Source organism: Doryrhamphus excisus, unplaced genomic scaffold, assembly GCF_037039965.1.
Source record: "Doryrhamphus excisus strain RoL-2023G ecotype Guam unplaced genomic scaffold, RoL_Dexc_Guam_v1.1 HiC_scaffold_24, whole genome shotgun sequence".
Classification (NCBI taxonomy): domain Eukaryota; kingdom Metazoa; phylum Chordata; class Actinopteri; order Syngnathiformes; family Syngnathidae; genus Doryrhamphus; species Doryrhamphus excisus.
Window position 1 is genome coordinate 5672970 of NW_027621862.1, and position 19975 is coordinate 5692944.

The 19975-nt window shown below is 42.1% G+C and overlaps 3 protein-coding genes across 4 annotated transcripts in view; 2 read left to right on the forward strand and 1 right to left on the reverse strand.

The window, feature by feature from the left end:
* The first annotated feature begins 1642 nt into the window (after positions 1–1642).
* On the forward strand, positions 1643–8987 carry rhot2 (ras homolog family member T2). Its single transcript, XM_058061504.2, has 19 exons — positions 1643–1847; positions 2547–2605; positions 3771–3852; positions 3937–3980; positions 4082–4135; positions 4200–4252; positions 5037–5145; positions 5234–5335; positions 5423–5521; positions 5597–5705; positions 5814–5934; positions 6024–6108; positions 6547–6692; positions 6784–6884; positions 7173–7303; positions 7395–7478; positions 7549–7671; positions 7765–7967; positions 8099–8987. Exons 1-19 carry the CDS (start codon positions 1811–1813, stop codon positions 8214–8216), a joined length of 1860 nt encoding a protein of 619 aa, XP_057917487.2. The 5' UTR covers positions 1643–1810; the 3' UTR covers positions 8217–8987.
* Positions 8988–9268: 281 nt separating this feature from the next.
* Positions 9269–19975, forward strand: part of rhbdl1 (rhomboid, veinlet-like 1 (Drosophila)) — a 45850-nt gene continuing 35143 nt past the window's right edge. Inside the window, exons 1-4 of one of the 2 annotated variants that reach the window (XM_058061509.2) lie at positions 9269–9304; positions 13053–13144; positions 15124–15304; positions 18577–18944. In XM_058061509.2, the coding sequence (XP_057917492.1) occupies positions 18906–18944 (39 nt within the window). In that variant the 5' untranslated portion in view covers positions 9269–9304; positions 13053–13144; positions 15124–15304; positions 18577–18905. The remainder of the gene's footprint in view (positions 9305–13052; positions 13145–15123; positions 15305–18576; positions 18945–19975) is intronic. The other variant, XM_078788652.1, reaches the window with a different exon arrangement.
* h1-0 (H1.0 linker histone) lies at positions 9422–10551 on the reverse strand. The gene has a single exon (XM_058061510.2). It carries the CDS (start codon positions 10347–10349, stop codon positions 9747–9749), a length of 603 nt encoding a protein of 200 aa, XP_057917493.2. The 5' UTR covers positions 10350–10551; the 3' UTR covers positions 9422–9746.

Here is a 19975-nt window from a genome sequence, read left to right on the forward strand (position 1 = left end):
CTGTTTTCCACAGGATTTTTTAAACAAGGGAATACAGTAAAGTCTCGTTATATCGATATTCTCGGGAGTCGGAAAAAATACCGATATAACCGGACTATCCATATATCCGATCCTGCGCCGAACTGCATTAAAAGTGGGCGGATCTTTGATATGGCATGTAATTTTCTCCTTGAGTTCACGGATTGCGTATCTAGCATGCTTTTGTACTACAATACATTTTGTACTACAGTAAATAAAAATAAACTTACGCTGTAGTTATTACCGGTTACCGGGACATAATTCACCCCGGAACTATCGATAGGGAAGGTGTTGCCACCCGGAGGGGGAGGGGTAGGCGCGAGGGACGGGTGTTTTCCGCTGTGTGTGCTGCACTCTGGTGGTGGAAGTGTGAAAAATACAGTTGACTGGAAGCAGCCGTTCGCCGTGTTCTTTTTTGGTATTGAAATCCTTAAGCAAAGATTGATTTAAGCTGCTTTTGTATCGATATAAGCAGACCAAATTGGCTGGCGGGAGATGAAAAGGGCATCCTTAGTAACCGGATTATCATAATAACCGTGTATCGTACTAACGGAGCTAATTATATCATAAAAGACTAGAAATTTGCCGGGAAATGAAAATAGTATCAACCGATATCGATATAACGAGACTTTACTGTACTTATTGTATACACACATGATTACTCAAGGAGCAGAAGAGTTGCCCATGGTTTCCAAAAGCCTGAGGAGATAAAATCTTCTTTGAAATGATGGACACAACCCTTGAACTCAACTCTATGCCAAGTACGCAATAAAGATGCCACAACTGTTTTGAAAAGGCTTAACAATCACACCTATAGTCTAGTCAGTGTATCACAGGAAGTGAAAATCACATTGTTACTGCACTGTCCACAAAGTCAAATTCACCACCACAGAGTAATTCAGAAAATGGCAATCACAGCCAGGTCCATGCCCAAATATAGAAAATAAACACAGAACTGGCGAATAGATTCAGGATGGTCGGTTTAGTTTTGATCTTCTCCATTTTCGCAACGGCACTTCGGAACAAATCCGCCCTGCTCGAGTCCTTCGATTTGGATCCTTTCAAGCCGCCTGGCCAGCCGCTACAGCGTCCTTCCGCTTTCTTTCCGAACGCACAAAGCAGTAAACATTGATGTATTGTTCGTATGCATTGCTCGGTGAGCGATGAATGGCAGTAATTCTCTTTTTGATGAACGAAAATAGGTAATCGAAATCACCGGGGTCGGCCATTGTCTGATTGTTGTGTTGGAATGCGAAGCACGCAGAGCCACGTGAAGTATCGCGTGGACTGGTACGCTCTCGCGCTAGCATACGACGACAGGGGACCAGTCTACTCGCGCTAAAATTTGACTGTGTCCCGCGGTTCGAACATACAGACATCGACATTTTCTGGTTTTCAAAAAAGCGTACGTTGATGTCTTAACCCCCTCCCCCCCTCGTACGGTTTGTACGCTCGTGAAAATGTTGAAAATTATGGATAGCCCCTAAAATAACTAAATAGGTCGATCCCCTGGTTTTTATTTACCTAAGTGATTCCTGGCAGCGCCCCGATCATACTAATTCAAAAGGCCCCCATAAATGTGTAATGTGCTGGTTGTCCCGCAGAGGGCGTTTTTTCGCGCTTTTCCTTTTGAACCGGAAATGTAATGAGTTCACCTTGTGTCCAAACTCGAAGCAAAGAGACGAGGCGAACATTTAAAGCTTGGGCGAGGATTTTAACATACAAATGAAATATAAATGTCACCTTAGCACAGCAGCAGCGTGTCTGGCTGTTCCTTCAACAGGAAGAAAATATGAAACAAGACGTGAGGATACTTTTGTTGGGGGAACGTAAGTAACTCGATCTTGACAGCTGTGGCGACAAGCTAGCAGATTAGCCACAACCCACCTAATGTTTACTGATATACTGATATACAAACTTTGGTCCACAAGCTCATACGGCACGAATTAAATATGATTATGTGGACGGGCATAACCACACGGTATCTTTCTCTCAAAAGCACCACACTAACTTTTCTGCTTGTGCTAGTTTTGTAGTTCAGCTTGTTTTAAGTTGACTCATACCCCACACAATATTCTCCCGTCATTGTTATTTTTAGTTTCTATTTCATGACAATTACACATTCATAAGTTAAAACAAACCATATGTTAATACTAGTCAAATATCGTCTACATGACGCTCTGCTGTTAAAGACCCCATACTAGTCAAAGATCCAAGACAGCTCTGTAGTTTTTATGGACATAGAAATAACATACTGCAAACACACTGATCAAAGATCCTCTATAATACAGGAGCGCTTTGCTTTGCTTTTTAAAGGACGAAACACAACTACATTAAGATCGTCTATATGAAATGAGTTCTCTGATGTATTTTAGAATCTGAAGCCCGAACTATTATATGTGTGAAGTGTTATTTGTTGTTTGTCATGTTGTTGTTTTGTCAAATGTCATTCATGGGTTGGAATTGGCGTATAGTATTATACATCCTCATTCTTTAAGGATTTCTTATTATCTGTCACTCTGTAACAGCCAAGGTGGGGAAGACTTCCCTCATCGTGTCATTGGTTGGCGAGGAGTTCCCAGAGGAGGTCAGTGTGTCGGCACGTTAACTTAACCAGTCAATGTACCACAAATTTCTGTTAACTGATGACTTGGCTTTTGCAGCCGATGTCTGTCACTTGCTGTTTTGTGGTTGACTGCAGACTATTCTTACACAAAAAATGTTTACCGTATTTCTCAGACTATAAGTCACACTTTTTTTTCCATAGGTTGGCTGTTCCTGCGACTTAGAAATGAAAAAAACTGTTTATGTTTCATAAACACTGGACACCTTTTCTGTTCATGTTTATTTTTTGTGTAGCTGAATAACCATTGTGTTAGCATATCTTTCACCTATTCAGCCTGTTCTCTATTCTTTTATTGTTACAACTTGCTTTCCAAGAGGACGAAATATCTGTTTTGGTCAAGTAGTTTATAAAAAGAATTACCTGCAAAAAATGCGACTTATACTCCAGTGCAACTTATGTATGTTTTTTTCTACTTAATTATGCATTTGGCCTTGTGCGACTTATAGTCTAGAAAATACGGTCTATTTAAGCACATTTTACAGGTTTCTGGCCTAAATGAAGCATTTTCAGGTGTAAGAGTGCTTAAATTAAGTAAAAATAAATAAGTAAAAGAAATACCCATTTCAAGACTAAGGCCAGCGTATGTGTATCTAACATCACATCATCATCATCATCAAACATGTTGGAGTGTTTTCACAGGTTATTTGTTGTGTGTGTAATATTAATGTACACGTATGTAAATATTTTTACTCCATAAGCATGTAGTAAGTTTATAAATAAAAGTAATACAATTTGGGACTGTCAAAATGAAGTGAGCACATTCACTGTGCAGAATTCTTTAGCAAAGTGCAACAACAAACATGCTGGAGGCAAACCATTTAATGGTGCTTTAAATATCTTTGGTCAAAGTACAGGTGTATTTGTGATATGATTTATGATATAATGTTTCCTCGAAAAAAATACTTATATACTATTACTACTTCTAAATAATTTTGTTGTATGTGTAATAATATAAAAAAAACCTCTTAATGGCTTGTTAACTTGAGCTTTATGGATGCCATAATGTCGGAGCGAAGATCATTACATTCACTTTCCCTTTTAATCTTGATAATTGGAACAAAGTCCACTAAGTGAAGAAAAACAATGTCAAAAATAGTACATAAAAGTCATTCATGGTGACTCACAGGTTCCGTCTCGAGCTGAAGAGATCACCATCCCTGCTGATGTCACTCCAGAGAAGGTGCCGACACACATAGTGGACTACTCAGGTATCATAACCGCTGTTTTATTTAATAACTGTTTAGTGTGTTGCTGTTTGAGACTTGCTTCTAATTGTCTAACCATCCTGACAGAAAAAGAGCAGAGTGATGAGACCCTGAGAGAAGAGATCCTCAAGGTGAGGGCCGCATGCAACTCGAATGGATTTACAGCAGATGCATACTGTATTAACAGAAATGCACCCACACAATAATACTTGCTGCATTTCAACTCACACAGGCCAATGTGGTGTGTGTGGTCTATGATGTCACCAACGAGGACTCGATAGAGAAGGTAGTTGGCACATACACAAGCACATTAAACTCTTAAATATAAAACACTCACTTTTGTTTTTCAGATCAAGACTAAATGGATACCTTTAGTAAATGGAGATGCAGAGAAAGGAAACAAGTATGTATCTGCTTTTAAAAGGTGTCAATTCAAGATTTTTTTAATTGAAAGGCACTCATCCATAGTACAATATTTAATAATGGATGGCATTAGTTTATGTTTAGATACATGTAGGAACAAAAATTATATTTTCAATGGGGAATTGTCTGTCTGCGGGGACAAATGTTTAATTTTTTGTTTATCTTTGCCATTTTAGGCAAACGCAGATGACAATTGAAATACCATATTTTCTGGACTATAAGTCGCTCCGGAGTATAAGTCGCACGAGGCCAAAAATGCATAATTAGGTAGAAAAAAACATAAAGTCGCACTGGAGTTTAAGTTGCATTTTTTGTGGGTAATTAATTTTCCAAACTACTTGACCAAAACAGACATTACGTCCTCTTGGAAGGCAAGTTGTAACAATAAAAGAATAGAGAACAGGCTGAATAGGTGTGAGATATGCTAACACAATGGTTATTCAGCTACACTAAAAGTAAACGAACAGAAAAGGTGTCCAGTGTTTATGTAACAAACAGTTTTTCATTTCTAAGTCGCTCTGGAGTATAAGTCGCAGGAACAGCCAACCTATGAAAAATGTGCGACTTATAGTCCGGAAAATACGGTAAATATCCTCTGGGAAATTAGTCTTACATTGATTAAAGACAGCCAAAATGGCTTGAAAGTGCATTTTAAAAAAGAGCACGGCACAAAATGTCAATGCACAGTATGCATCTTCATGTGGATTTTATTGCCGTAAATATGATGATATTGAATTAACCTATTAATACTTTCATTACATCAGAGTACCAATCATTCTTGTGGGGAATAAGTCGGATCTGCGCTCAGGTAGCTCCATGGAAACCATTCTCCCCATCATGAACCAGTTCTCTGAAATAGAGACATGTGTAGAGGTGAGCTTTGTCTGCCTTTTAGACATGCATCCTTGCGGAAATGTTATGTAGCTATTTATTCACTCTACTGCTTTGTTTTCCCTTCAAGTGTTCAGCTAAAAACCTCAAAAACATATCAGAGTTGTTCTACTATGCACAAAAGGCAGTCCTCCATCCCACTGCCCCCCTGTATGACCCTGAGGCCAAACAGGTCAGCTATTTTTAAATTCCCTGTCTCCTCTGTTCCTATTTGTGCTTTTTAGTGATGTCATTTCCTCCCCTCCCGTACTGTCTGCAGCTCAAACCTTCGTGTGTCCAAGCGCTCAGTCGAATCTTTTACATCTCCGACCAGGACAACGACCGCGTCCTCAGTGACGCTGAGCTCAACTATTTTCAGGTACTCGTCACAAACTGTCATCACTTTGAAGTTTGAACAAAAGACAGTTGACTTCATTACTTTACTTCCAAATAGAAATCTTGCTTTGGGAATCCCTTGGCACCACAAGCCTTAGAAGATGTAAAGACAGTGGTTTGGAAAAACACCAGTGATGGAGTGCAGGACAATGGCCTGACCCTAAATGGTAAATAGTCCTCAATGAGTGCTTGAAACATAACACTGTTTTTTTTGTTATTTTTTTTAAACAATGCAACCCTCCACTCATGGCAGAGTGCTGTGTCGTTTCTTCCAGGTTTCTTGTTCCTTAATACATTATTTATCCAGAGGGGCAGACATGAAACCACATGGACAATCCTCAGGAAGTTTGGTTACGATGACAACCTTGAACTGACTGATGATTACCTTTACCCCGCGTATGTCCGCTGACATTTCTGCTTTAGTCATCATCTTAATGTTTGTACTCGCAAGTCCCACGTTTTTATTATTGTTTTTGTCATGGCAGACTACACGTTCCTGCGGGCTGTACCACTGAACTCAATCATTTGGGTCACCAGTTTCTCCAGCGGCTCTTTGAAAAGTATGATGAAGTGAGTAGCTGGTTATCTGGTTTCAATAACATTGTTACATCATGAAGCAATAAAGGGCATAATGGATTTAACTCGGCAACAGCGAGACGCAATTAATTTTAAACCAGATAGTTTGCTGCATCCATCCGTTTTATATGTCACTTAATGTCATTGGTGGTATGCAGGAGCCTATCTCAGCTGACTTTTGGCGACAGACATGGCGCACCCTGGACTGGCCGCCAGCCAAACGCAGGGACAATGTGGACAATTTAGAGTCGCCCGTTCTCTGAACATGCATGTTTTTGGAATGTGGGTCTCCTGACTGTGTGGCCAAGATGCTAACCAATCTCCACCGTGCAGCCATAGTTTGCTGCCTAAATAAAAACAAACGGGAAGAAAGAGTGTGATCGTTATGTCCCCAGGAGTTTTTGTTGACTTCTCTTGTGCTTTTGCTCTCAGGATAAAGACTCTGCGTTGTCAGCAGCAGAGCTGAGAAATCTGTTTTGTGCTTGTCCCTACATGCCATGGGGGGCCGAGGTCTACATGACAGTCCCGACAACCGATGAGGGTTACGTCTCTAATCATGGCTTCCACTGTCAGTGGAAGTATGTGTTGACTTCAGGATTCCAACGTTTTCTTTTTTTTCCCTCCTATTTGATGCACTTATTGATGAAATTTATTTGTATTCACATGCAGGCTATCTGCTTATCTCGACATACATCGTTGCTTGGAGCACCTCGGATACCTGGGCTATCCTATCCTTGCCGAGCAGGAGTCGCAGACCGCTGCAGTCACAGGTACGTGTTAATGATAGGAAGCCAATATCAGTAGTTTGCAACATGGAACATGGTCTGTGAAACAACAATCCCATGTAGGAGGATTAATGGCGTTTATCCCATCCAGGACATGCCAACAGATAAACCGACATGTCTGTCCTTCATGTATCACAGTATGGAAGATTTGAACAGCAAAGACACACAATCATTCTTTTAGATCCATGGAACAAAAGCAACAATGTCTTAGCCTTTCTTAATCATTTGTGCATCTTGTTTACATTTTGTCTTTGCTGTTGTTTACATGTGCAGTGACGAGAGAGAGGGGGGTGGACCTGGAGAAGCGCCAAAGTCAGCGGTCAGTGTTTTTGTGCAAGGTGATTGGCCAGCAGGAGACGGGGAAAACAGCCTTTCTCCAGGCCTTTGTGGGCCGCAACACTGTGGTATGATGCCATCTGTTAACCGGAAAATGAATTACAAACATGCAATTTGCCCGCCCAGCGTGCCGACTTCTGCATTTGTGTGCTTTAATAGAACAAGGACGCTAATAGCAGCAGTGCCTTCTCCCCCTTCGCCATAAACACTGTCCAAGTTGGCAATCAAGAGAAATACCTTATTGTAAGTAGCTCCATCCTCATTAAATATGATCTGTAGCCTTGATGACTGATGACTACTTCTGTCTATGCAGCTCAATGAGGTGGATGTAGAGGCGGACTTCCTGAAGGCATCAGATGCCCACTGTGATGTTGCATGCCTAATGTATGACACCAGTGACCCACATTCCTTTGATTACTGTGCTAGTATATACAAGGTACTACTATACGATATAATATTCTCTTTTGTGATTCAAATGTTCCCAATCACTTAGTTGCTGATTTGTTGTTTTTTTTTTCTGTGCGTTCAGCAACACTACATGGACAGCAACATTCCATGTGTGTTGGTGGCATCCAAGCAAGACCTTCCTGAGGTCAAGCAATTCCATGGGGTGACTCCAGCTGAGTTCTGTTATAAACACCGACTGCCTCAACCGTTGCCTTTCTCCTACATGTTTCCGGACTCCAACATCAAGAACATCTACGCTAGACTTGCTTGGGCTGCTGTGTACCCGTACGTTGTACCTGACCACAAACTACAGTCTTTCAATGCTCTGACATGAGAATCACTCTTTTTGGTGACATGTAACGATATAACTGATCTATATTCTCTGTTATGTTTTTTTTTTTTTTTTCTCCGACCAGACACCTGAATGGTTCAGACATGAGCAACACATCCTTCTGGTTGAGAGTGGCATTGGGTTCCGCTGTGGTTGCAGTTCTGGGCTTTGCCATTTACAGAGTGGTTGTACGACTGAAATGACCAGTGCCAGCAGTGTGGTTTGTTTGTTTGTTTGTTTATGTGTTTGTCGTTACAGCCACACACATTACAACTCCCAATTAGAGTCTGTCCTCATCATCGGTCAGTTGATTTAAAAAGCATTTCTTTTTGCCATATGCAGCATTTCCCTGCAAATTTCCCTACCTTGCCTTTGCCCAGCTTAATGTTGGCCTGTCTGCTTGATGCATCGATACATAAACTACTGCTCATGTCCCAATGGTTGCTCAAGCTATCAATAATAGACAGAAAGGATGGAGCATTTTATCAATTGAGTGTTCATGAGATTGGAAGGCTTTTATATTGTATACATTCAATTTTTCATAAGCAAACAAACGGTGGCATTTCGCTCACCTAGAATAACTTTGCTCATCATTAAGCAGCAACGTGTGATTGCATTTTATTTGCATCTTGGACGCGGACTTTGCCCTGAGGGGGAATAGTTGGGATTGGCTTGATTTGTCTTGTTAAAATGCTCCTCAGCTGGAGAGGAATATTGCTTTTCATGGAATACGTTGGCTGATCTACAGACAAACCTTTAAAATATTGCATTATAATTACTTGCCCTTGCAATTGTATTCCTTTTTAATTGAGACTGAAATTGTTTGGAAATGTGTGTTTATTATTCACTTGCATCTGAATACACATTGATGTAATAGGAGCTGGGTACCTGCTGGTTTTATGTCAGAAGTTTTTTCATAATGAAACAGAACTGATTTTAACATGCTCAATAAACACACCAGGTAAGGACTTTAATTGGATGTTTGCATCAGTGTTTTTGGATTCCTTCTGTTGTATTTGTTCTTTTGTAGAAGCTGACATCGGGCTACATCGTTGCATTTGCAGGTATGTGTTAACCTAGCGGTGTTGTTTTAACTTACCAAAAATGTATGCAAATGTATCCAAAGCTTTCTCCATCTCCCAGCTGTTGCTCCGCACCGCCAGAAGAGGGCAGGGTTTTGTTGTGGATGCTGGGCCGTCCCATTGGTGGGTATGCCTGTGAAGACTCATGTCACTGACCTCCTCTGAAGGCTCAAATCCAGGGTAGTCGTGTAGTAAGGGATCACTACAAGGTGAGCTATATATTCAGGAATATTTCAAAGGTGTACCTAATGATGTCATTTGTGACCTCATACAACCTACTCCTTTGTGACGTCATTCCACGATTTCGTCATAATCCCCCTCGAAAAAAACAAGAACATTTCTTTTAGTGTTTTATTGGAGGGCGTTCCAAAGTGATGTTAATTTAAGCCTTTGAGCGATTATGATGGAATTAAGGGATCTGGTACAATAATCACAAAGTTAAATGATCAACACAGTTGAACGTGTGTATGTGTGTGTATACACATTATTTGCATGATCATGTACACTTGTGTTACCGTTTCAACATGTTAATGGTGCAGCAGATAGACTACTGGTAAAACAGCAGAAGTTCGAATGGAATTTTACAAAAATAATACATATACGAAGACATGTCTTTTAGGAATATTTACACAGTCTCTGATAATGTCCCTTTTACTTCTTTTTGCCTCCTTTGGCGGCCTTCTTGGGGGACCTTGCCTTGGTCTTGGGCGTCTTCTTGACTGGCTTTGCTTTCGGCTTGGTCGCCCTCGCCGCCTTTGGCTTCTTCACGGTCACCTTCTTGGCTTTAGCCGGGGGGGTCTTCTTGGGCACTTTCTTCTTCTTGGGGGCTGCTTTCTTAGGTTTCTCTGGCGTCTTGGTCACCTTCTTGGGCTTGGACACCTTCCTGGCCATCTTCGCGGCTGGCTTGGACACCTTCTTGGCCTTGGCGGCCACCGGCTTTTTGCTGGTGGACTTTTTGGAGTCCTCCGGTTTGGTGAGCCTGAATGATCCAGACGCGCCGATGCCTTTGGTGTGGCGCAGCATCCCGGACTCCACCAGCCGCTTGAGGGCCATTTTAATCTGAACATCAGCGTTGTCGCCCACCTTGTAGTTCTTCCTGATGAACTTCTGGATGGACTGACGGGACGCTCCGCTTCGGCTGGCGTCGTGGACGATGGCCGCCTTAATCATGTCCGAGTACTTTGGGTGAGAGGCGGGTTTCTTGGGCTTGGAGGTTTTCTTGGCTTTGGCCGGAGCTGCCGATGTCTCTGCCATGACTTCTTTAGTTTTACACACACACACACACACAAAACTCCTTAAGAAGGTGATGGCTCGGCTGGTTAAACAGAAGCAGCGAAACACAGAAATAAAGGGGAAAATGTCCCAAATATGTCACTTTTTCTTTTAAAAAAAAATAGAATATCAGACGTGTCCACGCAGTGTGACGAAACAGGACAATGGATGTCTTCTGAGTAATTCCACAAGCACTCCAGTGGCGCCTATGAAGCCTCTCTGCGGACGTGATTGAAAACACCAACTGCCAGCAGCTGATCTAGCGGACTCCATGGAACTGGCGCTGTCCCGTTTGTGTTTCTTCCTCTTGCAATTCCCCACAAATATAAAAAGTGCAGGCACATACCGACCAACGGGACGTGCCCGCCTCGTAGCAGAGGCATTGGGCTTCCTCTGGACATCTTTGCCGCGTCTCGTCGCCGCCGAATAACAACTTTTATTCCGGGAAAACCGACTCGAAGTAATACGCGCCGTCAACAATTTTGCACAATTCGAGTTAAATTGACCCGAACAGACGAAACCTTGGGGGAAATCCTGACATGCATATCAAAAGTGAATCTATGCTCTATCGATTGCATGCCGTTGGGTCAGTGTCGGGTTTCGTTTTCGTTTTTAATACATGGATATATTTTCCCAACTAACACAGTCCGGTCGTTGACTTCAAGTGACGTGGTGGAGATTATTTACTGTTAAAGCTCGTATAAATAAAATGTCACCGTGTCCAAGTCACAGGTGACTCTTGTGGTGACAGCATGGCTTCATATGTGTCACAACACCGTGGTTATGTGCGACCATTTGCCTCTTTTTCGGGGCCAATCGTTTACATCTGTCACTATGGCGGCCGCCGCTCCGGCTCCATTGTCAGGAAAGTTGCCAACACATCCCAACATGACATGGTCCTGGTGTGTATGATTGGAAATAGTAATTATATTTGACGTGAGGGTGGAAGTGTGTGAGTGTGTGCAGATGTGTTTCCAGTTGCGGAGAGGGGCTGCAGCCTAAACTTAAATCTTTCACTCTAGTGCGCAGTGCTTCTTTTGTTCAGTAACTGGCGCATCAGTCAATAACACTTCTGGCACATGTCGCTTTCCTCTTGTCTATGAAATCACTCTGTCATTTGTAGAGCAAAACCAACATTTAAAATATACAAATGTAGTAATTTCTCAGCTTTTATTGTTTTTTTAAGTACAACATCTCTCGCTCTCTGTCTGCAACGCCATTTTGAGTCCCAGCCACTTTACGGTGCTTTTCCCATTGACACAATTTATCATTGCTTCTTGACATGATTGATTTAACCCTGATTGGCAGGAAGTGTTTGTAAACACCTCACATTTTGTCCCCAATGCAGGCTCATTCTGGGGTTATTATAAACACAAACAAGTGACTGTATTTCAGATATGCAATTTCAAATTGACGGGGGGGGGGGGGGGGGGGGCTCCTGGCAGGGTTAGTAAACAAGGAGTGGATGTGTATATATAGTCAGTTGCATATATGTTTATGATTCAGAGAAATGATAATGATGGTAGCAGCATATAAAAAAACAATAGTAATATGGCTGTTGTCCCATTACAGCCTCCGTCAAACAGCTACTCCTCACATTTTGTGAATTGAAACATCCTCGGCATGGTTTTGCATCAGACAACCCCTGACTTGACGAGCTCGGTACTGGCCGGTAGATGAGGCGGTGGTGGTGCAAGAAAGCAGCCGCCGCACAGGAGGCGCTTGTCCCCGGCCACGCTGGTCCCACTACCCACCCGGGAGAAAGCAACCAATCAACAATTGAATGGCAAGGACTTTCAGTTTATAAGTTCCACGTACTTTCCATAGGTATTTTTTGAAGATTTCAATTAATATATTTCAAATAAAATGTTAAATTAGGTCTGGTAATCCATGTGAAAGTTGTCAGTATACCAGGTGAAAAATGTAAATGATCAGTTATCTAATGTAAACAATGATATACTGTAATGAATAATGATCTTGTTGCAGGATTTACTAGTAGTTTGTGTAAAGGATGCGGTTAATTATGTATGTAAATGTACCGCTTAAGTAATCCAATTATTGCAACGTGATCTGAATTATCGCCTCTATAGATCTATAGACCAGCTGTTTACACATTGGCTCTTACAATTTGTACTCAACTTAATTTACTACTAAATCTAAGTGGTTTGTGTAAATGCATAAAATATTGTCGCCTGACTGATGATGCCAGTGTTCTTATTTGTTTATGGTTTAGATAACATTAAGCAAAGCTATATACTATACAGTGTGAGGTGTGTATGTGGCTTATAACCAAACCTCTATATATGTTGCACATGTATTCGTAGAAGCCATCTGCACCTTTCATAGTTGTATATTGGGCCTCTAAATGTGTCCCAATACCAGTTTGATGTAATTTTAGCTGCTTGAAGCCTCGCCCTGCAGCTGGCCCAAAGCATTCTGGGTAACATCACCAACCACTTCAGCACCGTTGAAGGCCATTGTGTGCATCATCACATCCTGCTTTGTTAAAAGCTTGTCATTACGTCTACAATTCAGATAAGATTAAATTAAAGCAGTCATTTTTGATTGCTCAGGTCTGTTTTCATCACCTTTTTGTTTTTTTCTACATTGCAAGATCTAATCTTTTTTTTTTTACAATTATTTTGTCTTAAATTAATCTCAACACTTGCCTTCTGTTTGACATAGCACCTTACATCTTTGGAGCGACGCAAAAGTGAGAACAAGGTGTCGACACAGAGACCGTTTTACGCCGTTTGTCTGTCAGCCAGCTGCTTATGGTGAGAGCAACTGCTTTCTGTGTGTGTCTGTGTATCTGTGTTGTGTGGTGCTGTGGGCCAATTGCTGCACAGCCAGCAGAGGCCCACCACTTTGGTCCATACATTGACACCGCAGTGATATGCAAGCGTGGGTTAAAGCGTGCACAACTTCAGCTGTCATGTCCGCTTTCACATTACACACACACGCTTCCAGAGCACATGTGAGCTTTCAGTCAAAGTAACAGGGGCTCTATAGAAGCTATTGTAAGCCATTATCTGATGCTGTGACACAGCGTTTTCCCCCCTAAACAGTGATTTCTGAAGAGCTCCCTGAGTCAGCAGCTATTGTTGAAATAGTCTTTACAGCCATGCAGTTCACATATTGCTCTTGAAGAATGCTACATTTAGCTCTAATCCCAACTTTAACCCTTGCCCCTTTAATACTGGAGGATTTAGTTAGCTGAGTGGCGGACGCAGCTACATACACGATGACCCCTGCACTATGTCCACCAGCACAATCTAATGAGATAGAATAGATGGGCTACAATGGTGTGAAAACGTATTTCCCCCCTTCCTCATTTCTTTTTTTTTTGCATGTTTCTCACACATGTTTCAGATCATCAGACATTTTTAAATATTACTCAATGACAACACAAACTGCTTTTAGAAACTTTTTATTATTAAACCACAGTCATGGAAAAAAACAAAAACAAAAAAATGGAACAGTGGTGAACCTTCCCAGGAGTGGCCGGCCAACCAAAATAACCCAAAGAGCACAGCCACAACTCATCCAAGAGGACACAAAAGACCCCACAACAACATCAAACATCATCCATGACTCCACCATAAGAAAGACACTGGGCAAAAATGGCCGCTGAGCAAAAAGAACATCAATTTTTGCAGAAATGATGATCCCCAAGACTTTTGGGAAATACTCTGTGGTCTAGCAAGACAATAGTTGGACCTTTTGGAAGGTGTGTGTCCCATTACATCTGATGTAAAAGTAATGCCGCATTACAGAAAAACAACAGTAAAGTATGGTGGTGGTAGTGTGATGGCCTGGGGCTGACCTGAACTATGAATTCTGCTGTCTACCAAAAAATCCTGAAGCAGAATGTCCAGCCATTTGTTGGTGACCTCCAGCCGAAACAAACTTGGGTTCTGCAACAGGAAAATGACCCAAAACACAAAAGCAAGTCCACCTCTGAATGGCTGAAGAAAAACAAAATGAGGACTTTGGAGTGGCCTAGTCAAAGTGATGAACATGCATCTCTGTGTGTGTGTACATGGTGATGCTTTAATTTCATTTGAACATGCATCAGATTACAATTGAGTGCTTCACATAATCAGTTCACAGTTCCACATGTCCAAAAGGAGTAGGAAGAAGCAAATCTTATTAAATCCTACCCCTCCATCTGGTACTTTTACAATCAGTAACTGTTACATTTGGTCACCTCCTGCTTTCCTAATATAGTTTAAGTTTTTTATTATAATTTTTTTAATTTTTTGTCACGTACCAAAGTACGAGGTGATATGAGCATCCAATGACATAATGGGTACCATAGTAAGTGTCAATATAGTGATATATATATAGCACATCATGACTGGTTCAAGACTCTTCATCCTTGTATTTAGCAAACATCAACTGCTTGTATTGTTTCTTGAATTGGCTCATCGTTGTGCATTGTTTGAGGGTCTTACTCAATCCATTCCATAGTTTGATTCCACATACTGAAATACTATGGCTTTTTAACGCAGTCCTAGCATAGAAGTGTTTCAGATTTAGTTCTTACCTGAGATCATATTTCTCCTCTCTTGTAGAGAAGTATTGGATCACATTTTTAGCTTTATGCATTATTTTAGCTGTTTGGAGATGAACTATATCAGCAAGTTCAAGTATTTGTGATTTTAGAAATAAGGAGATGTATATGTATATGTGTATAAAGCTAACCTTGTGATAGTATCACTGTATTTATTTTTTGACACTTCCTTACATATAGGCTCCAACATACCCCCCACGCGACCGTCATGAGGATAAGTGGCATACAAAACAGATGGATGGATGGACACTTCCTCACTTAGAGACGATGAAATCTCTGTAGTGTTTCCCCTACAATTCCTGGTTATGGCTTGGTGGAGGTTGCTGGTACCAACAGAGGGCAGCAACAACATAAACATAAGGTACTGCTCCCCTTTATCACTTTTATCTTTTCACTGATCATTTTTATGAATACTGAACAAAGTAGTTATGAGAGTTATGAGAATAATTATAGTACAGGACATAGAAAATGGTGATCTGGCATACTGACACTTTGTTTTTGAAGAAGGTGATGACAATAACGAGCAACATCCTGCTCAAACAGCAGGGGTCGCTCTTCACTTCAGTCTTACTGTGTATTTTACAAACTGCACAAAGCACCTCATTCTTAAGAGGCAAATTAATAGTCATTATGATTGATTATCAGATGAGGTAACAGGCTCTTCTGGTTCCTCTTCACCTCCTTGTGACGTCGCCTTCTTCCCCTTTATATCCCCTTTATTCCCTTTTATATTATTTTATGTGGAGCAGTTTGGACTGAAACTGTGTCATTCGGTGACCTGATTTATGTATCTGCCATTGTGGGTGTTTCCCTAAATCACACACAACACGCCTGTGATGTTTGTTGACTGTGAAGGCTGAACAAGTTAGCAGAACGTGGCCCTCAAAGGTCAGCGGCTTGGCGGCCATTTTTGTCCTGCAACTTGTTTTTTGAAAATTTATATTAGATATTACACGACTCTGCCTTGATACCTATGAGTAAGAGATGCTAAGATAAGAAAAGCTAAGACGTGGGTGTTTTGTTTGGATAGGGGTAGCATATTGACCTACATGAGATTGGTTTTTCATCTTTAATGCACAAAATGTGCATTTATGTTGCCCCCGCCCGCCTGGGGTGGCGAATGACATCAGATCGTCATCAGATCTTTCGGTTTTCTTTCCTCTTGTTTCATCGCCTAGATTCTCTCTCTCATTTCCCTCAGCAGCTATCTTAATACATTTTAATGCTGCAAACCTTCTCAGTAGCTGTCAGCTTGATAGATGGCCAGATTGTTTCCAAACACAAATGCACAAAAACAGCAGAGCACCAAATTCTGTGGTGATTCTGCTAAATACCCTAAAGTTTTAGTGTGTGTTTTTGTAGAGCATGCTGGGCTGTGTGAGAAACTCAAAGTCAATCTGATGAACTTTGGGGTTTAATAACGGCGCCACCATACTGTCTGAAAAATAATAGCACAGCCAACAACGTAAGAGTGCATATTTTTGCACATTTTCATCCTGTTGTGTGCACTTTTTGGGGAGGACTTTTATAAGATTTTGTTTGTCTGTATTTATAAAAATGTATGTGTAGATGCAGGTGACTGACTATTATGGCCCATGAACATACTGCGACTACATAACATCAAGGCCGTCAGTCGGCAGCCTAATTAATGTATTCTGCCTTTCTGTCTCCCCGTAAGGCCTCGTTAGTCTCTCCTGTCTCCCACACAGAAGCTAAACTCATGTTTTGTCTGATGATCTGAGGCCACGTTAAAGAGGAGAAGCTTGCCTTTTTGCAGAGGATTTAGCTTGGATCAAGACAAGACCGCACACTATAGGTATTTTCTGTCACAGTGGAATATTGATTTTACTTGATTTCCGCCATTGGAATTACTGGCTCCTGGGCTTTAGTGCGGTTTCCTCCCACATTCCGATTGGCCACTCCAAATTGTCCATAGGTATGAATGTGAGTGTGAATGGTTGTTTGTCTATATGTGCCCTGTGATTGGCTGGCCACCAGTCCAGGGTGTACCCCGCCTCTCGCCTGAAGACGCTGGGATAGGCTCCAGCATACCCGCTACGCCAGTGAGGATAAGCTGCATATGGATGGATGGATGATGCAGTGGATGAATCATTGCACCCCTACTTCCACATAGTGTCTTTGGGATTAATTTGTTTAAATCAAGTTAATCACATCTACTTTGTGATTAATCACAAGCATCATTTTTGTTGTTGATCAGATGACCACAGCTTGGTCAGTCATCGTTAGCATCCTTGCTAACTTCAGCAAAGATATGCTTTGCTCAAAGGTTGCAGCAGACATTTAATGACTGCAATACAATAAGGTACACACAAATACAGTAGTTACTGAGGAACTAATGAAGAGTAGGGGTTAGGGCAGGGGTGGGCAAACTACAGCCCCGGGGGCCACTTGCAGCCCACCAAGCGTTTGAATCCAGCCCGCCAGTTGCTTTTTAAGTATTTCAACTTTTAACATACAAGCTGGCAACCTGACTTGCAAGCCGGATGTCTTATTCAGAAAAAAACGCCTACAAAACTGTAAAATAAAATTTTGTAGTTTGATGTGGTTTGATTTTTAAAGTGCTCCTGAAAAAAGGGACATGACAACATACAGATAGTATGACACTTTTACAGATAGAATTAGACAAATAATCAAGGCAAAATATAAGCATGAAATAATGTGTGTGTATAAAATATATGTTCTGGCCCTCCCGGACAATTTTGTGAAGTCAACGTGGCCCACGAGTCAAAAAGTTTGCCCACCCCTGGGTTAGGGTTAAGTTTAGATAAATGCAAGTGTTACCCTTTGGTTTTTATCCATTGTGGTCAAACTTGTCAGATGGTATGGCCCTGGTGAAGCTCTGTGCTCTACTGAGGGGTACTCTTGTTATTATGGTTTAGAAATCTGGGAGACCTGCCATGGTCAAAGTGGCACGGGCCCAGGGCATGAGAACAAAGTAGAATCTTTTTTCTATTAATAGGAAGGATACAGGGCCAAGAATCTGGAGCTCAAACAGGCAGGGTTCATCCCCGTTAAAAGAGATGGAGGTGGGAGTCGGTGGTAAATCTAACAAGGGAAGCGTGTAGAGGACAAGTCATATTTCAACCGCAATCTCTGTGTATGTCATGATCATGTCATAACCCTGACGGTGTCTTCAGGGCCCTTCTTGTTTTACGATTTGGGATTTACGTCCCTGTGTACACACCACCTCTTCCCTTCCTTGAAATCATCTTGTCACGGGCAGAAAGCCCCCGTCTTCTCTTCTCCTTCTGCACCAAACAAATTGTTGAGTGCTCTTAATGGTCAGTGAGCCATCCGATGATCATGCGTGTGATCATGATGTTCTCAGTATGTCTCCTTTGTTTTGCACAAGCCTAAGCAGGAACACCGTCCTTGCATGCTTTAATACCATAAGTGTCGCGTTAGTGTGCACACCACACATGAGTGTGTCTGTTGTCTGTCAGTAGTAAGCCGCAGTGGAGCCCATCCCCTTCTTCCTCCCTGAGATGCCTTTTCTAGCCACTCCTTCCCCTTCTCCAATTGGAAGAGCAAGGCCACTTCCCTCCCCTGGCTCATTGGTATGCATGTGATGATGCACTCTGTGTGTGTGTGTGTGTGTGTGTGTGTTTTTAGAGGGACGAGCGAGGTAGCAGCAGTCAGTGCAATGGGATAGAGGCGAGCAAGGAGGCGGAGGAGAGTGAATGAGAGCTGCACGGTTGCCTGCTGAAGATTGCTTTAGCTCCACGCCACATTGAGCCACGTCTGCATGCTCTCTGAACTCCAGCAAGGGACCAGGAAAGAGACCTGGAGCTACAATTTAGGCACCAGCTGCATCCTCGACCAGCCAAACCTGCCCTGCATTCTTTCCTGTCCCCTGGCCGCTGCTGCTGCTCCTCTCCTTTTTGCTCCTTCCTCCTTATGCCCTTGTCCTCGGCGGCTCCTCTCACCACCCTGGCCAGTATATGGATAGAAGCTCCTTGTTTCAGCTCATACAAGAGCAGGTAAGCCAGCAGCAGCAGCGGTGGAGGTTTCTATGGTTACGGGCTACCACGACCACCTCACTTTCCTATCCAGGGAGAGAGATACACACACACACACACACACACACAGTACACAACATCACAATAGATTGATGGCCCGGAGAGGGCTGACGGGGTGATCGTATGAGACAACACAAGGCATCATGGAGCCATGTGGGTCCCGACGCTGCGAGGTCAGAGCATGAGCCACTGAGCAGTTTTGTGGTGGGGGCGGGGGGTGATCTCTATCATGATTTACAAGAGAAATGGAGGCAGAGAAAGGGCATATTGTTTTGAATGATGCTAATTTGTTCTACCAGTGTAAATGGATGTCGCAATCAGTTAAGAGACTTCACCTTATGTGGGAGAACCACCATTTTTTATTTGTACTGTCCTAAGGCTTGTGTCTGAGACTGGTATTTATCTAACTGCTATTGTTAAATTGGATGATCAGGCTTGATTGACAGATGGATTGAGCGCTCATTCTCCTGAAGACGGGGGAATCCATTTCCTGCAGTGGGATAGTGGGGGGGGGTCAAAGTTGATTGGCCTGTCACCAACACCCTTATCAGCACCATCGATGACTTCAGGGGCCGTGTGTGTGTGTGAGACACTGTGCAAAGCAGGATGTTTTTATGAATGTGTGTTTGTATCACAAAGAGGAAGTCCATGTGTGCTGAGTAAGAGGATGCTCGTGGTCAGCGATGGTGAGTCATTGATTGTAAGCGCTTCAGTGATGGCACCTGACTTGGGATAGCTTAACTGTATATGGAAACACAGCTTCATCAATTAGACATTGACATAGGATGGAAAACTGCACTTTTCCACCATCCTTATGTGAGTTCGTTTTAAAGATTCATTTAAATCGCATGGTATGTATTGTGGATTAGTCTGCAGCTTCATACTACACTTGGTTTTCATTTCTTAAGAGCTGAACTCAAAGATGTAAAATCCACCTCACAGCATTATTATTGCACAGGATTGCCTTAGGTTGGCCACAATAAAATGTCACT

What these genes read in the sequence shown, in the direction of transcription:
- rhot2 (XM_058061504.2), top strand. Translation starts at nt 1,811, where the DNA reads ATGAAACAAGACGTGAGGATACTTTTGTTGGGGGAAC. An exon ending in TTGTGGGCCGCAACACTGTG is followed by an intron (nt 7,304 to 7,394) that starts GTATGATGCCAT and finishes GTGCTTTAATAG; the next exon opens with AACAAGGACGCTAATAGCAG. An exon ending in ACTGTGCTAGTATATACAAG is followed by an intron (nt 7,672 to 7,764) that starts GTACTACTATAC and finishes CTGTGCGTTCAG; the next exon opens with CAACACTACATGGACAGCAA.
- h1-0 (XM_058061510.2), bottom strand. Translation starts at nt 10,349, where the DNA reads ATGGCAGAGACATCGGCAGCTCCGGCCAAAGCCAAGAAAACCTCCAAG.